This window comes from Periophthalmus magnuspinnatus, chromosome 5, assembly GCF_009829125.3.
Source record: "Periophthalmus magnuspinnatus isolate fPerMag1 chromosome 5, fPerMag1.2.pri, whole genome shotgun sequence".
NCBI lineage: Eukaryota > Metazoa > Chordata > Actinopteri > Gobiiformes > Gobiidae > Periophthalmus > Periophthalmus magnuspinnatus.
In genome coordinates this window covers 16,927,624-16,940,420 of record NC_047130.1, presented here as the reverse complement: position 1 = coordinate 16,940,420, position 12,797 = coordinate 16,927,624, and the positions used below count along the sequence as shown (strand labels likewise).

The window sequence follows — 12,797 nt, the reverse complement described above, 5'->3', positions numbered from 1 at the left end:
CCATGGTGGGTCAGAAGAAGACAATCACTTCCCAGCAACTTTATATATTTAATTGTATAAGGAATCATTAATTTAATCATTTTCTTTACAAAAATATATACAAAATCAAATATTATGTTCTACAGCAATAATCTGACACTTGTGTCCTAATCCAAGTTTATTACAGAAGTATAAATATTAGTTTTCCAGTCCCTACATTTTTACACCAAATCAAGGAAAAATTTAATAAAAGTTAATCTTAAAAATATTTTGATTTTGAACAATGACTTGAATACTGCGCCAATCCTGTTTTGTTTTGTTCCAATACCAATGTGGATACGATTATCATATAAAGTAATTACACAACAGCTTTGAAAAAATACCACTTTACTATTACAACGGTGTTTGGGCCAGTATTGTTAAGTAAAACGTCTTATTACACTGATTTATAAACCAAAATGGGATATCGACTGGACCGATATCTTGGGACTGATATCTGATCCATCAAAATAGTCAAGTATCGGTATCGGTGCGTCCTGACCTCGATCTCTTCTCTCTGTCGAACCTTATCACAAAAACAACCATCTAAAGGCCCATTTCCAGCAGCACCGCTCAGTTTGGAGGTGAGGAATTATTAACCAGAGGCAGGTTTTAAAAATACTGCTGGTCCCTGATTGGTTGAAGCACTGGACGTCGCTTTGTTGTGAGCCATTTCCATGGAAACAGTATCATTAAATATACGAGGGGCTGAGTAGAGCGGAGTAGAGCGGAGTAGAGTGGTGCTGGTGGAAATGGGGCTTAGAATAGAGTCAGTGTCAGATGGTTGTTTACATATGGTTCTCATCAAAAAGCATCTGTTTGGATTAAAAAGCTTGTTCCTCGCTGTTGTGTCCATATGGTTCTCACGCAACATGTTTCTTAAAATGTGCCACGTTCATGAATAGATTTTTTTTTTTACTAATCAAATGGTATAATCTTGTGTTTTGAATTGTTAATCGCTATGGCTTCACCTGAATCTGAAATTACAGCAAATTAATCAATGCGGTATAAAAAAGGTACACTGTGTCACTCTTCTGGCAGAAAGTCTCGTCTCCATGGAGATGTTATGTTCCACAGTAGGGAATTAAACGTATAACAAGCAGGTAACACCAACAGGCCAAGTGACAGGTCAAATCTACGGAGAGGCGATACTCATTCACAGTTTTTCAAGGTGTTTTTTTTTTTGTGCATTGCAAACACGAGTAAATGAATAAATGAAAGATGGATACGTTTAGTGCTGTACTGTGGAACATTCCAGACAAAGCAATAACATCTCCATGGAGACAGAAATGGATACAGTATGTCTTTTCTTTTTTTTTTTTTCGCAAATAGCTGTCGTATAATCTGTGTGTGGGTCAAAGGCATTTTCCAAACTAGAGCCCTTTAAAAATAAATAAAAAATATATATTTTATTGTCTTTTAAATGTACAAGTCTCCATCTTAGTCCCGGGGTTTGCTGCTGGACAGTATTTTGTAAACAGTATTCACAGCTGCAGGGGTCAGAGGTTAAAGGTCACAATTGGTCCTGGGACACACAGCGAAAGCCCAGATTTGAAGAGGAGCTGTCTGGAGTGTTCTGACTTCTGGCTGCACATCTGTATCTGTAACAGTACGACTGAAAACACACAGAAAAAAATGTAACATACTTTATTTAACTAAAGCATCAACAGCTCAAATCTTTGTGTACATGCTGAGAGAGGTCAAATTACCTTGTGACACATGTAGGATCCTCCCTTCTTCACTTTGTCTGAGCCTGATGCAGGACCAGTCTGGACATGAGAATGAAAGTATTTGAAATAAAAATAAATCCTATGGAGTGCAAATCCATGTGAGATTCTCAGGTCCTCACAGGGTTGCTTTGTCGGTCTGTGGTGTGATGGACGGTCCACCAGTCGGACGTCCACTCCCAGGCGTTTCCAACCATGTCGTACAGCCCGAAACCATTAGGAGGAAAAGACATCACCTACACAACACAAGACAACAGCATTTAAAAGTGCACTATGGAACTTTTCTGGAGTAGGGTTCTCTATCTGCTGGTCTCCACGATGACGTCGTTGCTTTGTCTGGAGTATCCCACAGTACGGCATTAAACATATCCATCTTGCATTCATTTGGTTAGTTTAAGTTGTTTTTATGGCTCAAAAATACCTTGAAATACAAACATTCTTACTGTGAGCGGAGTCACATTTCCATAGATCTGATCTGTACTTTAGCTTTGTATCATCATGTGGTTGTTTTTATGGAAATAGACAAGTCCAATACCAGGTTGTGGCACATTCCAGACAAAGCAGTAACATCTCCATGAAGATGAGCAGTGAGCTCCAGCGGAAAAGTTACACAATGCACCTTTAATGTTGCGTAGGAAATACTTTTTGGAGAAAAAAAACTGAATTGCTGAAAAAACCCCACCAAAAACATTATTTACATTTTTTCTCCAAAATCAACATTATAAACAACAATGATGAAAGGATTTTTATCGTCCGCAAACCAGGAAGTAAGGCTGGTGCACTGTTAGCATGCTAGTTGTTAGCAGAAACATGATTGCTTTTCCCTCCGAACATTGTGAAAACTGCATATAAACACATCACAGTGAGCAATTAGAACCCAAGCAAAGCATTCGGAAAGTGAGAAATAACTCTGGAAAACTTTGCATACTTTTAAATATATTTTTTGTTAGCATGCTAGTTGTTGTTAGCATGATAGTAAAACTCAGTTTTGCCATCTGAACGTTGTGAAAAATGCTTATAAACACGTCGCAGTGAGTAATTAGAATGTAAGCAAAGCATTTGGAAAGTGAGAAATAACTTTTTATACATTTTATTATATTTTTTAATACAAAAAACTTTGATACAACGGCTTTAAATGTTAAAAAGTTTCCTTACTGGAGATGTTTTGACAAATCCGTCCTCTCCGGTGTTCTCAGATGGAAACTGCCCCTGCCACAGGTTTGCGTAGTGTTGTCCTTTTGGGGTCAGCTTGTTGCCCCATGGATACAGCCTGTGTGGACATGACGGACACGATGTTTACATGTGATAATGATCAGATAATGATCAGATAATGATCAGATAATGATCAGATTTGAGGTGTAATCAGATTATTGCATCTACATCTGAGGTCAGTAATCTGATTTCTCTCTCTACAGCTGTGCAGGTTTTTTTTTTACAAGGACAGCAGCAGTTACAGAGAGAGGACACAGTTTTTCAATGCAAAGTGAATTGGAGCCAGAATCGATGGAGCAGGAAGTGCGCCCATGATCACTTCCTGTTTTGAACGCAACGCTAGCAGGTTAGCTATGCCCGTTTATATGTACAGTCTATAATTAACATTTACCGGATCAGATGTGTTCATTATGAGTAAAGTGCTGTACCTGTCCTTGAGTCCTCCTCTGCAGGCGAACTCCCACTCGGCCTCAGTGGGGAGCCTCTTGTGGAGCCAGGAGCAGTACGCCACAGCATCATCCCAGGACACGTGCAGAACGGGGTGATCCAGCCTGAGGTTAGAATGATCAGGTTTTTATCTTAATATTACATCAATTCAACTTTACTCCAGACTCACGGCTCATTTTAAAATAGACAAAAACACATCATCCTCTTAGAATTATAGGGGTATACTTCAAACTTTTTATCCATGTTCTAATGTTGTTCCCTCATCACAAACAGACCTGGAGTTGTGTTTTGTTTCATTCACACATGTTTAACACACAAACCCTGTATATTTAGGCGGAGTTCTTCTCTCAAACAGAAAACACGGTTTCACCTAAATATAGAAACTATAAAACACATCAGAACCTTATAATCCTAAGGAAACAATTACACACTTTTACACAGTGTATTAAGTCTTACGTTGGTTTGTACGTAGTGTTAGGATTGAGTTACATCTGTAATTAATCTATTATAATCTTGTTTTTTTGTGTTTTTAAATTTCATGTCTGTAAAAATAAAATCATCTTGAGGATCGATAAAGTCATTTTAAATTCTTGTCAAAATAAAGGCATTTTAATTGCAATTTCATTAAAGGATTGTGTTTTTATTATAGACTCTTTACTGCCACTTTATACGTGTCTATAATATTTACCTGTCTATAATGTTTGAGTCTTTCCCTTCAGGACGTCTCCAATTGGCCCCTTTCACCGGGAGCCACCAGGGGGCAGCAGCCACCTTCAAAACACACAACCAGGTAACTATAGATGGAGTATTATTTAGAACAAGGGTCTCCAAACTTTTCCCTCCAGTGAGCTACCTTTACAAAATGACAACGTTACTCATTTTAGAGGGTGCAAGAAACTGAGAACATTTTAGTGCCGTGGCAAACCTTAGATCTGGCACAGATGCCTATAAAACATAAACCATTATTCATGCATTAGTCCAGAGTTAGGCAAAATGATACATTTACAATGGTAATTAATACAATTTTAGTTTTTCAGTACAATACATAAAATTCAGAAATCCTTTGGTGAGCTGCTTGGAAGAGGCTGGAGAGCTACAGGTTGGAGGCCCCTGATTTAGAACCCGATGGGAGTGAGGGAAGTCATAACAAACCAAGATTTAAACTGGTAAATAGTAATAATATATAATACTGGTAATAATAATAAAAAGTAAAACACAGTAAGTTACAAAAGAAATAAAATAATAATAATAACAATAATACTAAATGAAACTATTCAAAGCTTAAAGGGCCCATATCACACTATTTCTGATCTCTGTTCTAATGCTGCTACTTCTTCAAAAACAGACCTGGATGTTTTGTTTCATTCACACATGTTTGAGTAACACTTTGTCATTAGTCTGTCTACATCTCCAAAGCTCAAAATGCTCTGTTTCACCTTGATGTCATCAAGTGGTAGTTTTCAAGTTAACAGCTCCTTTTTCATTTTATTCAGCAGAAATGGGCAATTCCAGGTCTGAAATGATCCAAATGATTCTAGTGAAGGTGTGTGGAGTTTAAAAACACAGTGGAGCACTTCCTGTATTACCACATGATGACATCACAAGGTGGAACAGAGTGTTTTCAGTTTGAGTGAAGAACTCAGTCTAAATATGCAGGATTTGTGTGTTAAACATGTGTGAGTGAAACAAACCACAACTCCAGGTATTTTTATGAGGAGGAAACAACATTATAAGAGTCAGTTTTGTGTAATAGTTCTATATCACACAAAACTGAGCTTTAAATCATGTTCTAATGCTGTTACCTCCTCAAAACTTTAACTAAAACAGACCAAAGACAAAACAATGAGCCAAGTATCTCAACAAAAAAATGTGAATACAAACTTTAAAGACGTAACTTTTCCTGATCCTTTCTGACGAGACCAGATGAAGTTAAGCCTTAAATCCACATCTGCTTGGATTTGCTTGAAAGTTGAAATCTTGCAGTTATTTTGCCGTTTTCAGCTCCCTCCCTCTCTCTTAAAAAGCATGTCATAAACGTCTGAGTTAATCCCAGCTGACAGAAACAAGTTCACGAGTTCTTGGGGCGAGTTCTAGAAATACTTGCTGCTGACGTGCTTAAAAATATGAGTTTTTAGACAGTGGATAGATCACAGAGACGCAGAAAGATGAAAGGCAGCCATAAGATTTGAATGTGATATAAGACCAAGGAATTTCACTCATTTTAGACCAAACTGTGAAATATTTGGCACCAAGCTCTGAAGAGAAAAGACATACTGTATTTTAAATCAGAGCTGTTCTGCAAAATGGACTTTTCAGACTTTTTTATCCATGTTCTAGTTGTTTCTTCTCGTTGAGCCTCTGAAGTTGTATTTGGAGTGATTCATGTTTGAGTAATCTTTAAGCTCCTCCTCTACACCCCGTTTAACCTCCACCTGTACACGCCCACTGTGACACGCCCACTGTGACACGCCCACTGTGACACGCCCACTGTGACACGCCCACTGTGACACGCCCACTGTGACATATTTTCTTAATCGGTGATACTCGTAGGATTCGGCAGCGTCGCGTCGTCATTTTGGTACAAATGAAAAAAAATGTGCTGCTCTAGTGTGATGTGCAGCTGTCCATAGGGGGCGCCAACAGCTACACAGGTCTTTGTTGTGATGACGTTTACGGTGACATCAGCTCCCACTGGACACTGCCGTTTTCTAACACAGGAGTCAGCAGATTTGTTTCTTTTATTAAGTCGTTTTAGATGAATATTGTGATTTAAAATGTGTAAATTCTAACATAATGATCCACAGAGTCAGAGATGAGAACTATAGAGACACAAGCACAATAGGACTGATTTAAAGCTCCACTGTGTAACTTTGTATTATTGTGCATTTATTCTATTAAAGGCATTTTTGTTTTTGTACCTTGAACATACATTTTCATTGTGAGCAGGCTTCCGTCTACAAAGATCTGACCAAGTGCTAGTCTCCCTGGAGATAAACCTGTTTAATGCCATAATGTGGAATATGTTAGAAAAAGCAACTTAACTTTATATTTGTTAGATGTTTATGAAGTGAATTTAATATTACACAAACTTGACTCTTGTGACCTTTAAGTCATGTTCTAATACTGTTACCTCCTCAGAAACAGACCTGGAGCTGTGTTTTGTTTCATTCACACATGTTTGAGTAACACTTTATGATTAGTCTGTAACATCTCCAGAGCCCAAAATGCTCTGTTCCACCTTGTGATGTCATGAAGTGGTAGTTTTCATTTTAACAGCTCCTTTTATCTTTTGTTCAGTAGAGCTTGGCAATTCCAGGACTGAATTTATCCAAATGATTCTAGTGAAGGTGTGTGGAGTTTAAAAACACAGTGGAGCACTTCCTGTATTACCACTTGATGACGTCACAAAGTGGAACAGAGTGTTTTCTGTTTGAGAGAAGAACTCAGCCTAAATATGCAGGGTTTGTGTGTTAAACATGTGAGTGAAACAAAATATAACTCCAGGTTTGTTTGTGATGAGGAAACAACATTAGAACAGATCATAAACAGTGTAACATGGACCTTTAAATATGATATTAACGACACAAAATAAAGCCTGTGGTGTAACATTTTCACACACTGACTCAAGGTTTTTATTAAAAACACTTAAACAGAAGTACTCACTGCTTGGCTTATTTCATGCTTTACAGCCTCGCTCAGAATTCCCTCAAAGACGAACGAATCTCCAAACTTCTCTGCCTGGAAAATTCAAAAAACATAACATCACAATATAATGAAGAGAAAAATATGATGCTAATTTGATCTATAACAAAGAATGTATTAGAAAACATTTACTTCAAACCTGTTGACATTTTTTGTGACGTTCATTTCAGGTGATTTCAGGTGTTTATTCTAAAGCTAAACCAAACAATTTAACTGTATGTAACACCAGAGTAACAGTCAGGGCTGGGAGGAATATGGGAATCATTTTGTCAACATTTTTTTGTCCAGTCTCTCTAAAACCTTCAAATCAGGCTAGAATCTAGAGGTAATTATGGACTCAGACTTGAACTTTAACAGCCACATCAAATCAGTAACATCTGCAGCTTTTTACTATTTAAAAACATTGCAAAAATCAAGCAGCTTGTAGAGGTTGAACAGCGGACGTCCCAGCCCTGGCAGCAGTCGCAGACTCTCGTACCTCAGTAACGTATCCCGTAGCATTGACAAAGCTCTGGAACTGTCGGTTGGTGACCTCCTGGACGTCCATGAAAAAGGGGTCGATGTGGACGAGTCTCTGAGGCCCCTCGCCGTCTGCAGGGACCCCCGGGCTGTCTGTGCCCATGAGAAACTCCCCTCCAGGAACCAGCACCATCTGAGGACAGAGCACAGGGGACGGGTTGCCTCCATTTACAATTATATACAACAATTATATAGAAAGGTTAAAGAAGGAGGCTTAGTGGTTTAGTCCTGGTGTAGTCCTGGTGTAGTCCTGGTTTAGACCTGGTTTAGTCCTGGTTTAGACCTGGTGTAGTCCTCGTGTAGTCCTCGTGTAGTCCTGGTTTAGTCCTGGTTTAGTCCTGGTGTAGACCTGGTGTAGACCTGGTGTAGACCTGGTGTAGACCTGGTGTAGACCTGGTGTAGTCCTGGTGTAATCCTGGTGTAGTCCTGGTTTAGTCCTGGTTTAGTCCTGGTTTAGTCCTGGTTTAGTCCTGGTTTAGTCCTGGTGTAATCCTGGTTTAGTCCTGGTTTAGTCCTGGTGTAATCCTGGTGTAATCCTGGTGTAGTCCTGGTGTAGACCTGGTGTAGACCTGGTGTAGTCCTGGTGTAATCCTGGTGTAGTCCTGGTTTAGTCCTGGTTTAGTCCTGGTTTAGTCCTGGTTTAGTCCTGGTTTAGTCCTGGTTTAGTCCTGGTTTAGTCCTGGTGTAATCCTGGTGTAGTCCTGGTTTAGTCCTGGTTTAGTCCTGGTGCCAGTGAGACAGCAATGGTTAAAGAATGAGGCACAACAAGCTCAACGAAAGAAACTGGAATAAAGGCACAAAATGTAACTTTTCTGGTAAAGGGGCATCAGATTGTCTCCATGGAGATGTTATTGTGTTGCTGAAATGCTCTACAGTATGGCATTAGACATTTTTGCGATTGGATGTAATGTCATTGCTCCAAAACACCAAGAAAAATTCAGTCTTGCTGTCCACAGATCTGACCTGTAACTTGGCCTGGTGACATCACCTGTCTGTTTCCATGTAGATAGGTGAGTTTAATGCCATACTGTGAAACATTCCAGGTAAAGCAGTAACATCTCCATGGAGACAATCTGGTGGCAAACACTTTACCAGAAAAATTTTGTTGAGCTTGTTGTGCCTCATTCTCTCCAAAAAACTGAGTAATTTGTTGATTCTCTCCCTAAACTCCAGTTGACTCCACACGTCTCCATCTGTCCTGATATTTAAAAACAGACCAAAGGCTCGTAGCCCTAATAATAATAATATTAATATGACAATTGTTTCCTCAAGGCTGGGAACTGCGTCCTGTCCCTGAAGAACAAGAGTCCCAGAGAATCAAAATCTAAACAATCTAGAGTCAGCAGAAAGGAACCAAGGACAAGCTCAAAATAACTGCCTGAAATAGACTGTAGGGAAAAGAAGAGGTAAACTAGTGAGCGTCAGCTAGTGAGCGTCAGCTAGTGAGCGTCAGCTAGTGAGCGTCAGCTAGTGAGCGTCAGCTAGTGAGCGTCAGCTAGTGAGCGTCAGCTAGTGAGCGTCAGCTAGTGGCCAGGAGGAAATACAAAGGTCTTTTTTTGTCAAAGCGGTATTTCACCTTATTTGGCCCCGCCCACTTTTGCTGAAAGTGCTCCAAACTGGGCTTTCTTTGTGAGAGCTCTTCCAGTTAAAGGGGAATACCATTCACTTCAATTGAAAATTTAAGAAACGTTTTGCCTCTAAAATCTGACCTAAAGTAGTGTTGATCTGTAAAATGTTCAGTGCTCATGTGATCAACACCTCAGTGATTCTTTGGAGGCTTTAAAACGCCTCTGTCGTCCTGTAGAAATTATTCACTGTTGAGATCATCCCCATGGAAAATAATACACACCGAATAACAACGGTGCCGCTCATGGCAACTTCTGGAATAACATGGATAGGATCGCAAACTGAGGAATGCATAGTTCAATAATCTGAAAACTCCTAAAACTGATGGTCAGATTTCCTGCAAACACATCACATTTCGTAGGACAGGTTACTAAGGGATCGACACCCGCCAGTCTGCCCCAGGGCAGCTGGGGCCTGAGGAAGAATCCCACTACCGAATGTGGAGTGAATGGATAAAGATGACAGACACTGTAGTGCTTTGAAAGGCCTGTGAAGTGTAATAAAATTTGATTATTATTAACTGACAGTACAGTTTTTACTTCTCAATTAAAGGGCCATATTACACTGTTTTCTGATCTGTTTTAATGTTGTTTCCTCGTCACAAACAGACCTGGAGTTGTGTTTTGTTTCATTCACACATGTTTAACACACAAACCCTGCACATTTAGGCTGAGCTCTTCTCTCAAACTGGAAACACTCTGTTCCACCTTGTGATGTCATGTGGTAATACAGGAAGAGGTACTCCATTGTGTTTTTAAACTCCATGCACCTTCACTAGCTTGCCTCTCCACAGACCTAACCTGTAACTTGGCCTGGTGACGTCACATGCTTGTCTCCAGGAAGACTGACAAGTTTAATGCTTGTTTCATTGGCGATGCTACTGGTTTTGAAGGGTAAACCAGTAGCATCGCCATGGAAACCAGCAATTCAGCAGAAAAGTTACACAATGCACCTTAATTATCACTCACCTCACTGCTTTTCTTTTCAGTTTCGGGCTCTTCTGTCAGATTTTCGTTCACATTTGCAGAATATTTGTCCTCTGGCTCCTCACTCTCCTCCAGACCAGGCTCCAGATGAGCGGCTCTTTTCAGGTTTCCACAGCCGCAGCTCGATGCTTCCTCCCGAGTTTGACTTTGTGCCTCTGCCCCGCACGAAGCCTCCAGACAGAGCCCAGAGTGCGCACAAATAAGCGCCAAAAACACTAGTAAAGTGCGGATCATCGTTGCAAAAAGTGTTCAGATCCCGCTCATGCTGTTGTGGATGTACTTCCGCATTGTCACGTGGTGCGTCAGCTGAAAGAAGAGGTTAACTGTTTCCTGCCCGAAGCGAACTACTTGTCCTCCTCTTCACCTCTTCTTCTCCTCCTCTCCTACCTCTCCTCTTCCTCCTCTCTCCCTCAACTTCTCCTCCTCTTCTCTCTCTCTTCTTCTCCTCCTCTCTTTCTCCTCTTGTCCTCCTCTCTCCCTCTTCTCTCCCTCCTCGCTTCCTCCTCTTTCCCTCTTCTCTCTCTCCTCTACTCCTCTCTCCCTCCTCTTCTCTTCCTCCTCGCTTCCTCCTCTCTTCTCTTCCCCTCTCCCTCCTCTTCTCCTCCTCTCTCTCCTCTTCCTCCTCTTTCCCTCTTCTTGCCCTCCTCTCTCCTCCTTTCTTCTCTCCCTCCTCTCTTCCTCCTCTCTCCCACTTCTCCTCTTTCTCTCCTCTCCTCCTCTCTTCCTCCTCTTTCCTCCTCTCTCCCTCCTCCTCTCTCCCTCCTCCTCTCCTCTTTTCTCCTCCTAAATGTTTTATTCATTTTGTGACAGAACTTTAAACGCAGTTTACTTTCTTACAAAATTAAGTTAATAAAAAAATAAATAAATAGTGAAAACTGATGTGTTTATGTTTATATGAGGCATTTTAAGAACTTTTATTTTATATCTGGCACTAAGTCTTCATCTTCAATTCTCCATGACACAGAATGGTAATTACTACAATACAATATAACATTTAAATATTAGGCCTAATAAAAACTCTATTATCTTATTTCATCTCATTTCCCCTTTCACAAAAGTCCTAAAAATACATAATGTTAGATTTACTCACAGATGCACAGTTAGTTTACTGTGGTTTATAATTAAAAATAGACAGGCCTCACACACAGAATGAAAATTAAATAATCAAATCACAAACAAAACAGCTCAATTATCATACACAGTACAAACAAAACACATTTTAGCACACATTTCTGTTTCCTTGGTGACGAGTTGCTGTGGACATCATTTCCCAGACATCCCCAGTGCGTCCGCGCGCTCTGCAGCCAAGAGCGGCACAGCGCCAGAGAGCCGAGTCCCAGCCGAGTCCGAGCCGAGTCCGAGCCGAGTCCTGGGGGAAGAGACCGCCTGTTGGAGAGAAGCAGAGCCGAGGAGCGGGCACAGGCAGCGGGGTGAGACATCTGCCACCCCCCGCTGTACCACCACCTCCGCCCTGGAGCCATTACGCACCAGCTCACCGAGAGATCAGACTCCTCACGCGCCGAGGAGGGACTGAGACATGCCCGCGTCCTGCTCCACCGCGCACCGCTGATCTACTGCTGCACATCCGAGGGTTTCACGACGAGAGAGGTAAAAAAAAAAAAAAAAAAAAAAAAAAGGGCAGAAGTTTTACTTTGTAACTCTTTGATTTCACATGTTCTGGACTCTACACTGTGTTTAACATTTGCGTATCAGGATATGAACCCAATTTTGAGTTTCCAAACTTGAATTTTACGCATAAACTCTGTCTGAAACATTTCAACACATCACGAATGGTTGGGCGCATTTGACGCACGCTTGTTTCTCAAAATATTGTAACTTTCCTGAGCTTGTTCCGCTTTTTACTGACTTTTATCACGTTTAAATCTCTTCTGTTGGCGAGCTGCTGCCGAACTGTGGTTTATGTAACTTTCCTCGGGGCTTGTGTCAGGCCGGTGCTTTGTGTCAGCGGCTCTTTGCCCACATGAGACCTACCTGCAGCTCTGGGACGTCCTGCAGGTGCATGAGGCTAAAACAGGATGTATTATCAATCTGCCAGACCTAATACTTAAAGGTCCATATTACACTGTTTATGACCTGTTCTAATGTTGTTTCCTCATCACAAACAGAGCTGGAGTTGTGTTTTTTATTTCATTCACACATGTTTAACACACAAATTGTGCATATTTAAGATGAGAAAACACTCTGTTCCACCTTGTGATGTCATAAAGTGGTAATACAGGAAGTGCTCCACTGTTTTTTTTAAACTCCACACACCTTCACTAGAATCATTTGGATCATTTCAGCTCTGGAATTGCCCATTTCTGCTGAACAAAATGCAAAAGTAGCTGTCAACTTTAAAACTATCACTTCATGACATCACAAGGTGAAACAGAGCATTTTCAGCTTTGTAGATGTAGACAGACTAATAATAAAGTGTTACTCAAACATGTGTGAATGAAACAAAACACAACTCCAGGTCTGTTTTTGAGGAGAGAACAACATTATAACATGACGTAAAGCTCATAAGAGTCAGTTTTGTGTAATATCACACCTTTAGCTG

The 12,797-nt window shown here is 40.6% G+C and overlaps 2 protein-coding genes across 4 annotated transcripts in view; one reads left to right on the top strand and one right to left on the bottom strand.

Annotated features, from left to right (window-relative positions):
- Positions 1 to 259: 259 nt before the first annotated feature.
- Positions 260 to 10,531, bottom strand: sumf1 (sulfatase modifying factor 1). The gene is made up of 9 exons (XM_033966806.2): positions 10,220 to 10,531; positions 7,585 to 7,758; positions 7,068 to 7,142; positions 4,093 to 4,175; positions 3,386 to 3,508; positions 2,901 to 3,015; positions 1,868 to 1,981; positions 1,728 to 1,787; positions 260 to 1,633 (listed from the first exon to the last, which is right to left on the bottom strand). Exons 1-9 carry the CDS (start codon positions 10,469 to 10,471, stop codon positions 1,532 to 1,534), a joined length of 1,098 nt encoding a protein of 365 aa, XP_033822697.1. The 5' UTR covers positions 10,472 to 10,531; the 3' UTR covers positions 260 to 1,531.
- Positions 10,532 to 11,611: 1,080 nt separating this feature from the next.
- LOC117370699 (inositol 1,4,5-trisphosphate receptor type 1) overlaps positions 11,612 to 12,797 on the top strand; it is a 177,087-nt gene continuing 175,901 nt past the window's right edge. For all 3 annotated transcript variants that reach the window (XM_055222037.1, XM_055222035.1, XM_055222036.1), the window contains exon 1: positions 11,612 to 11,845. The gene's annotated coding sequence lies outside the window, so the exon portion shown is untranslated. The remainder of the gene's footprint in view (positions 11,846 to 12,797) is intronic.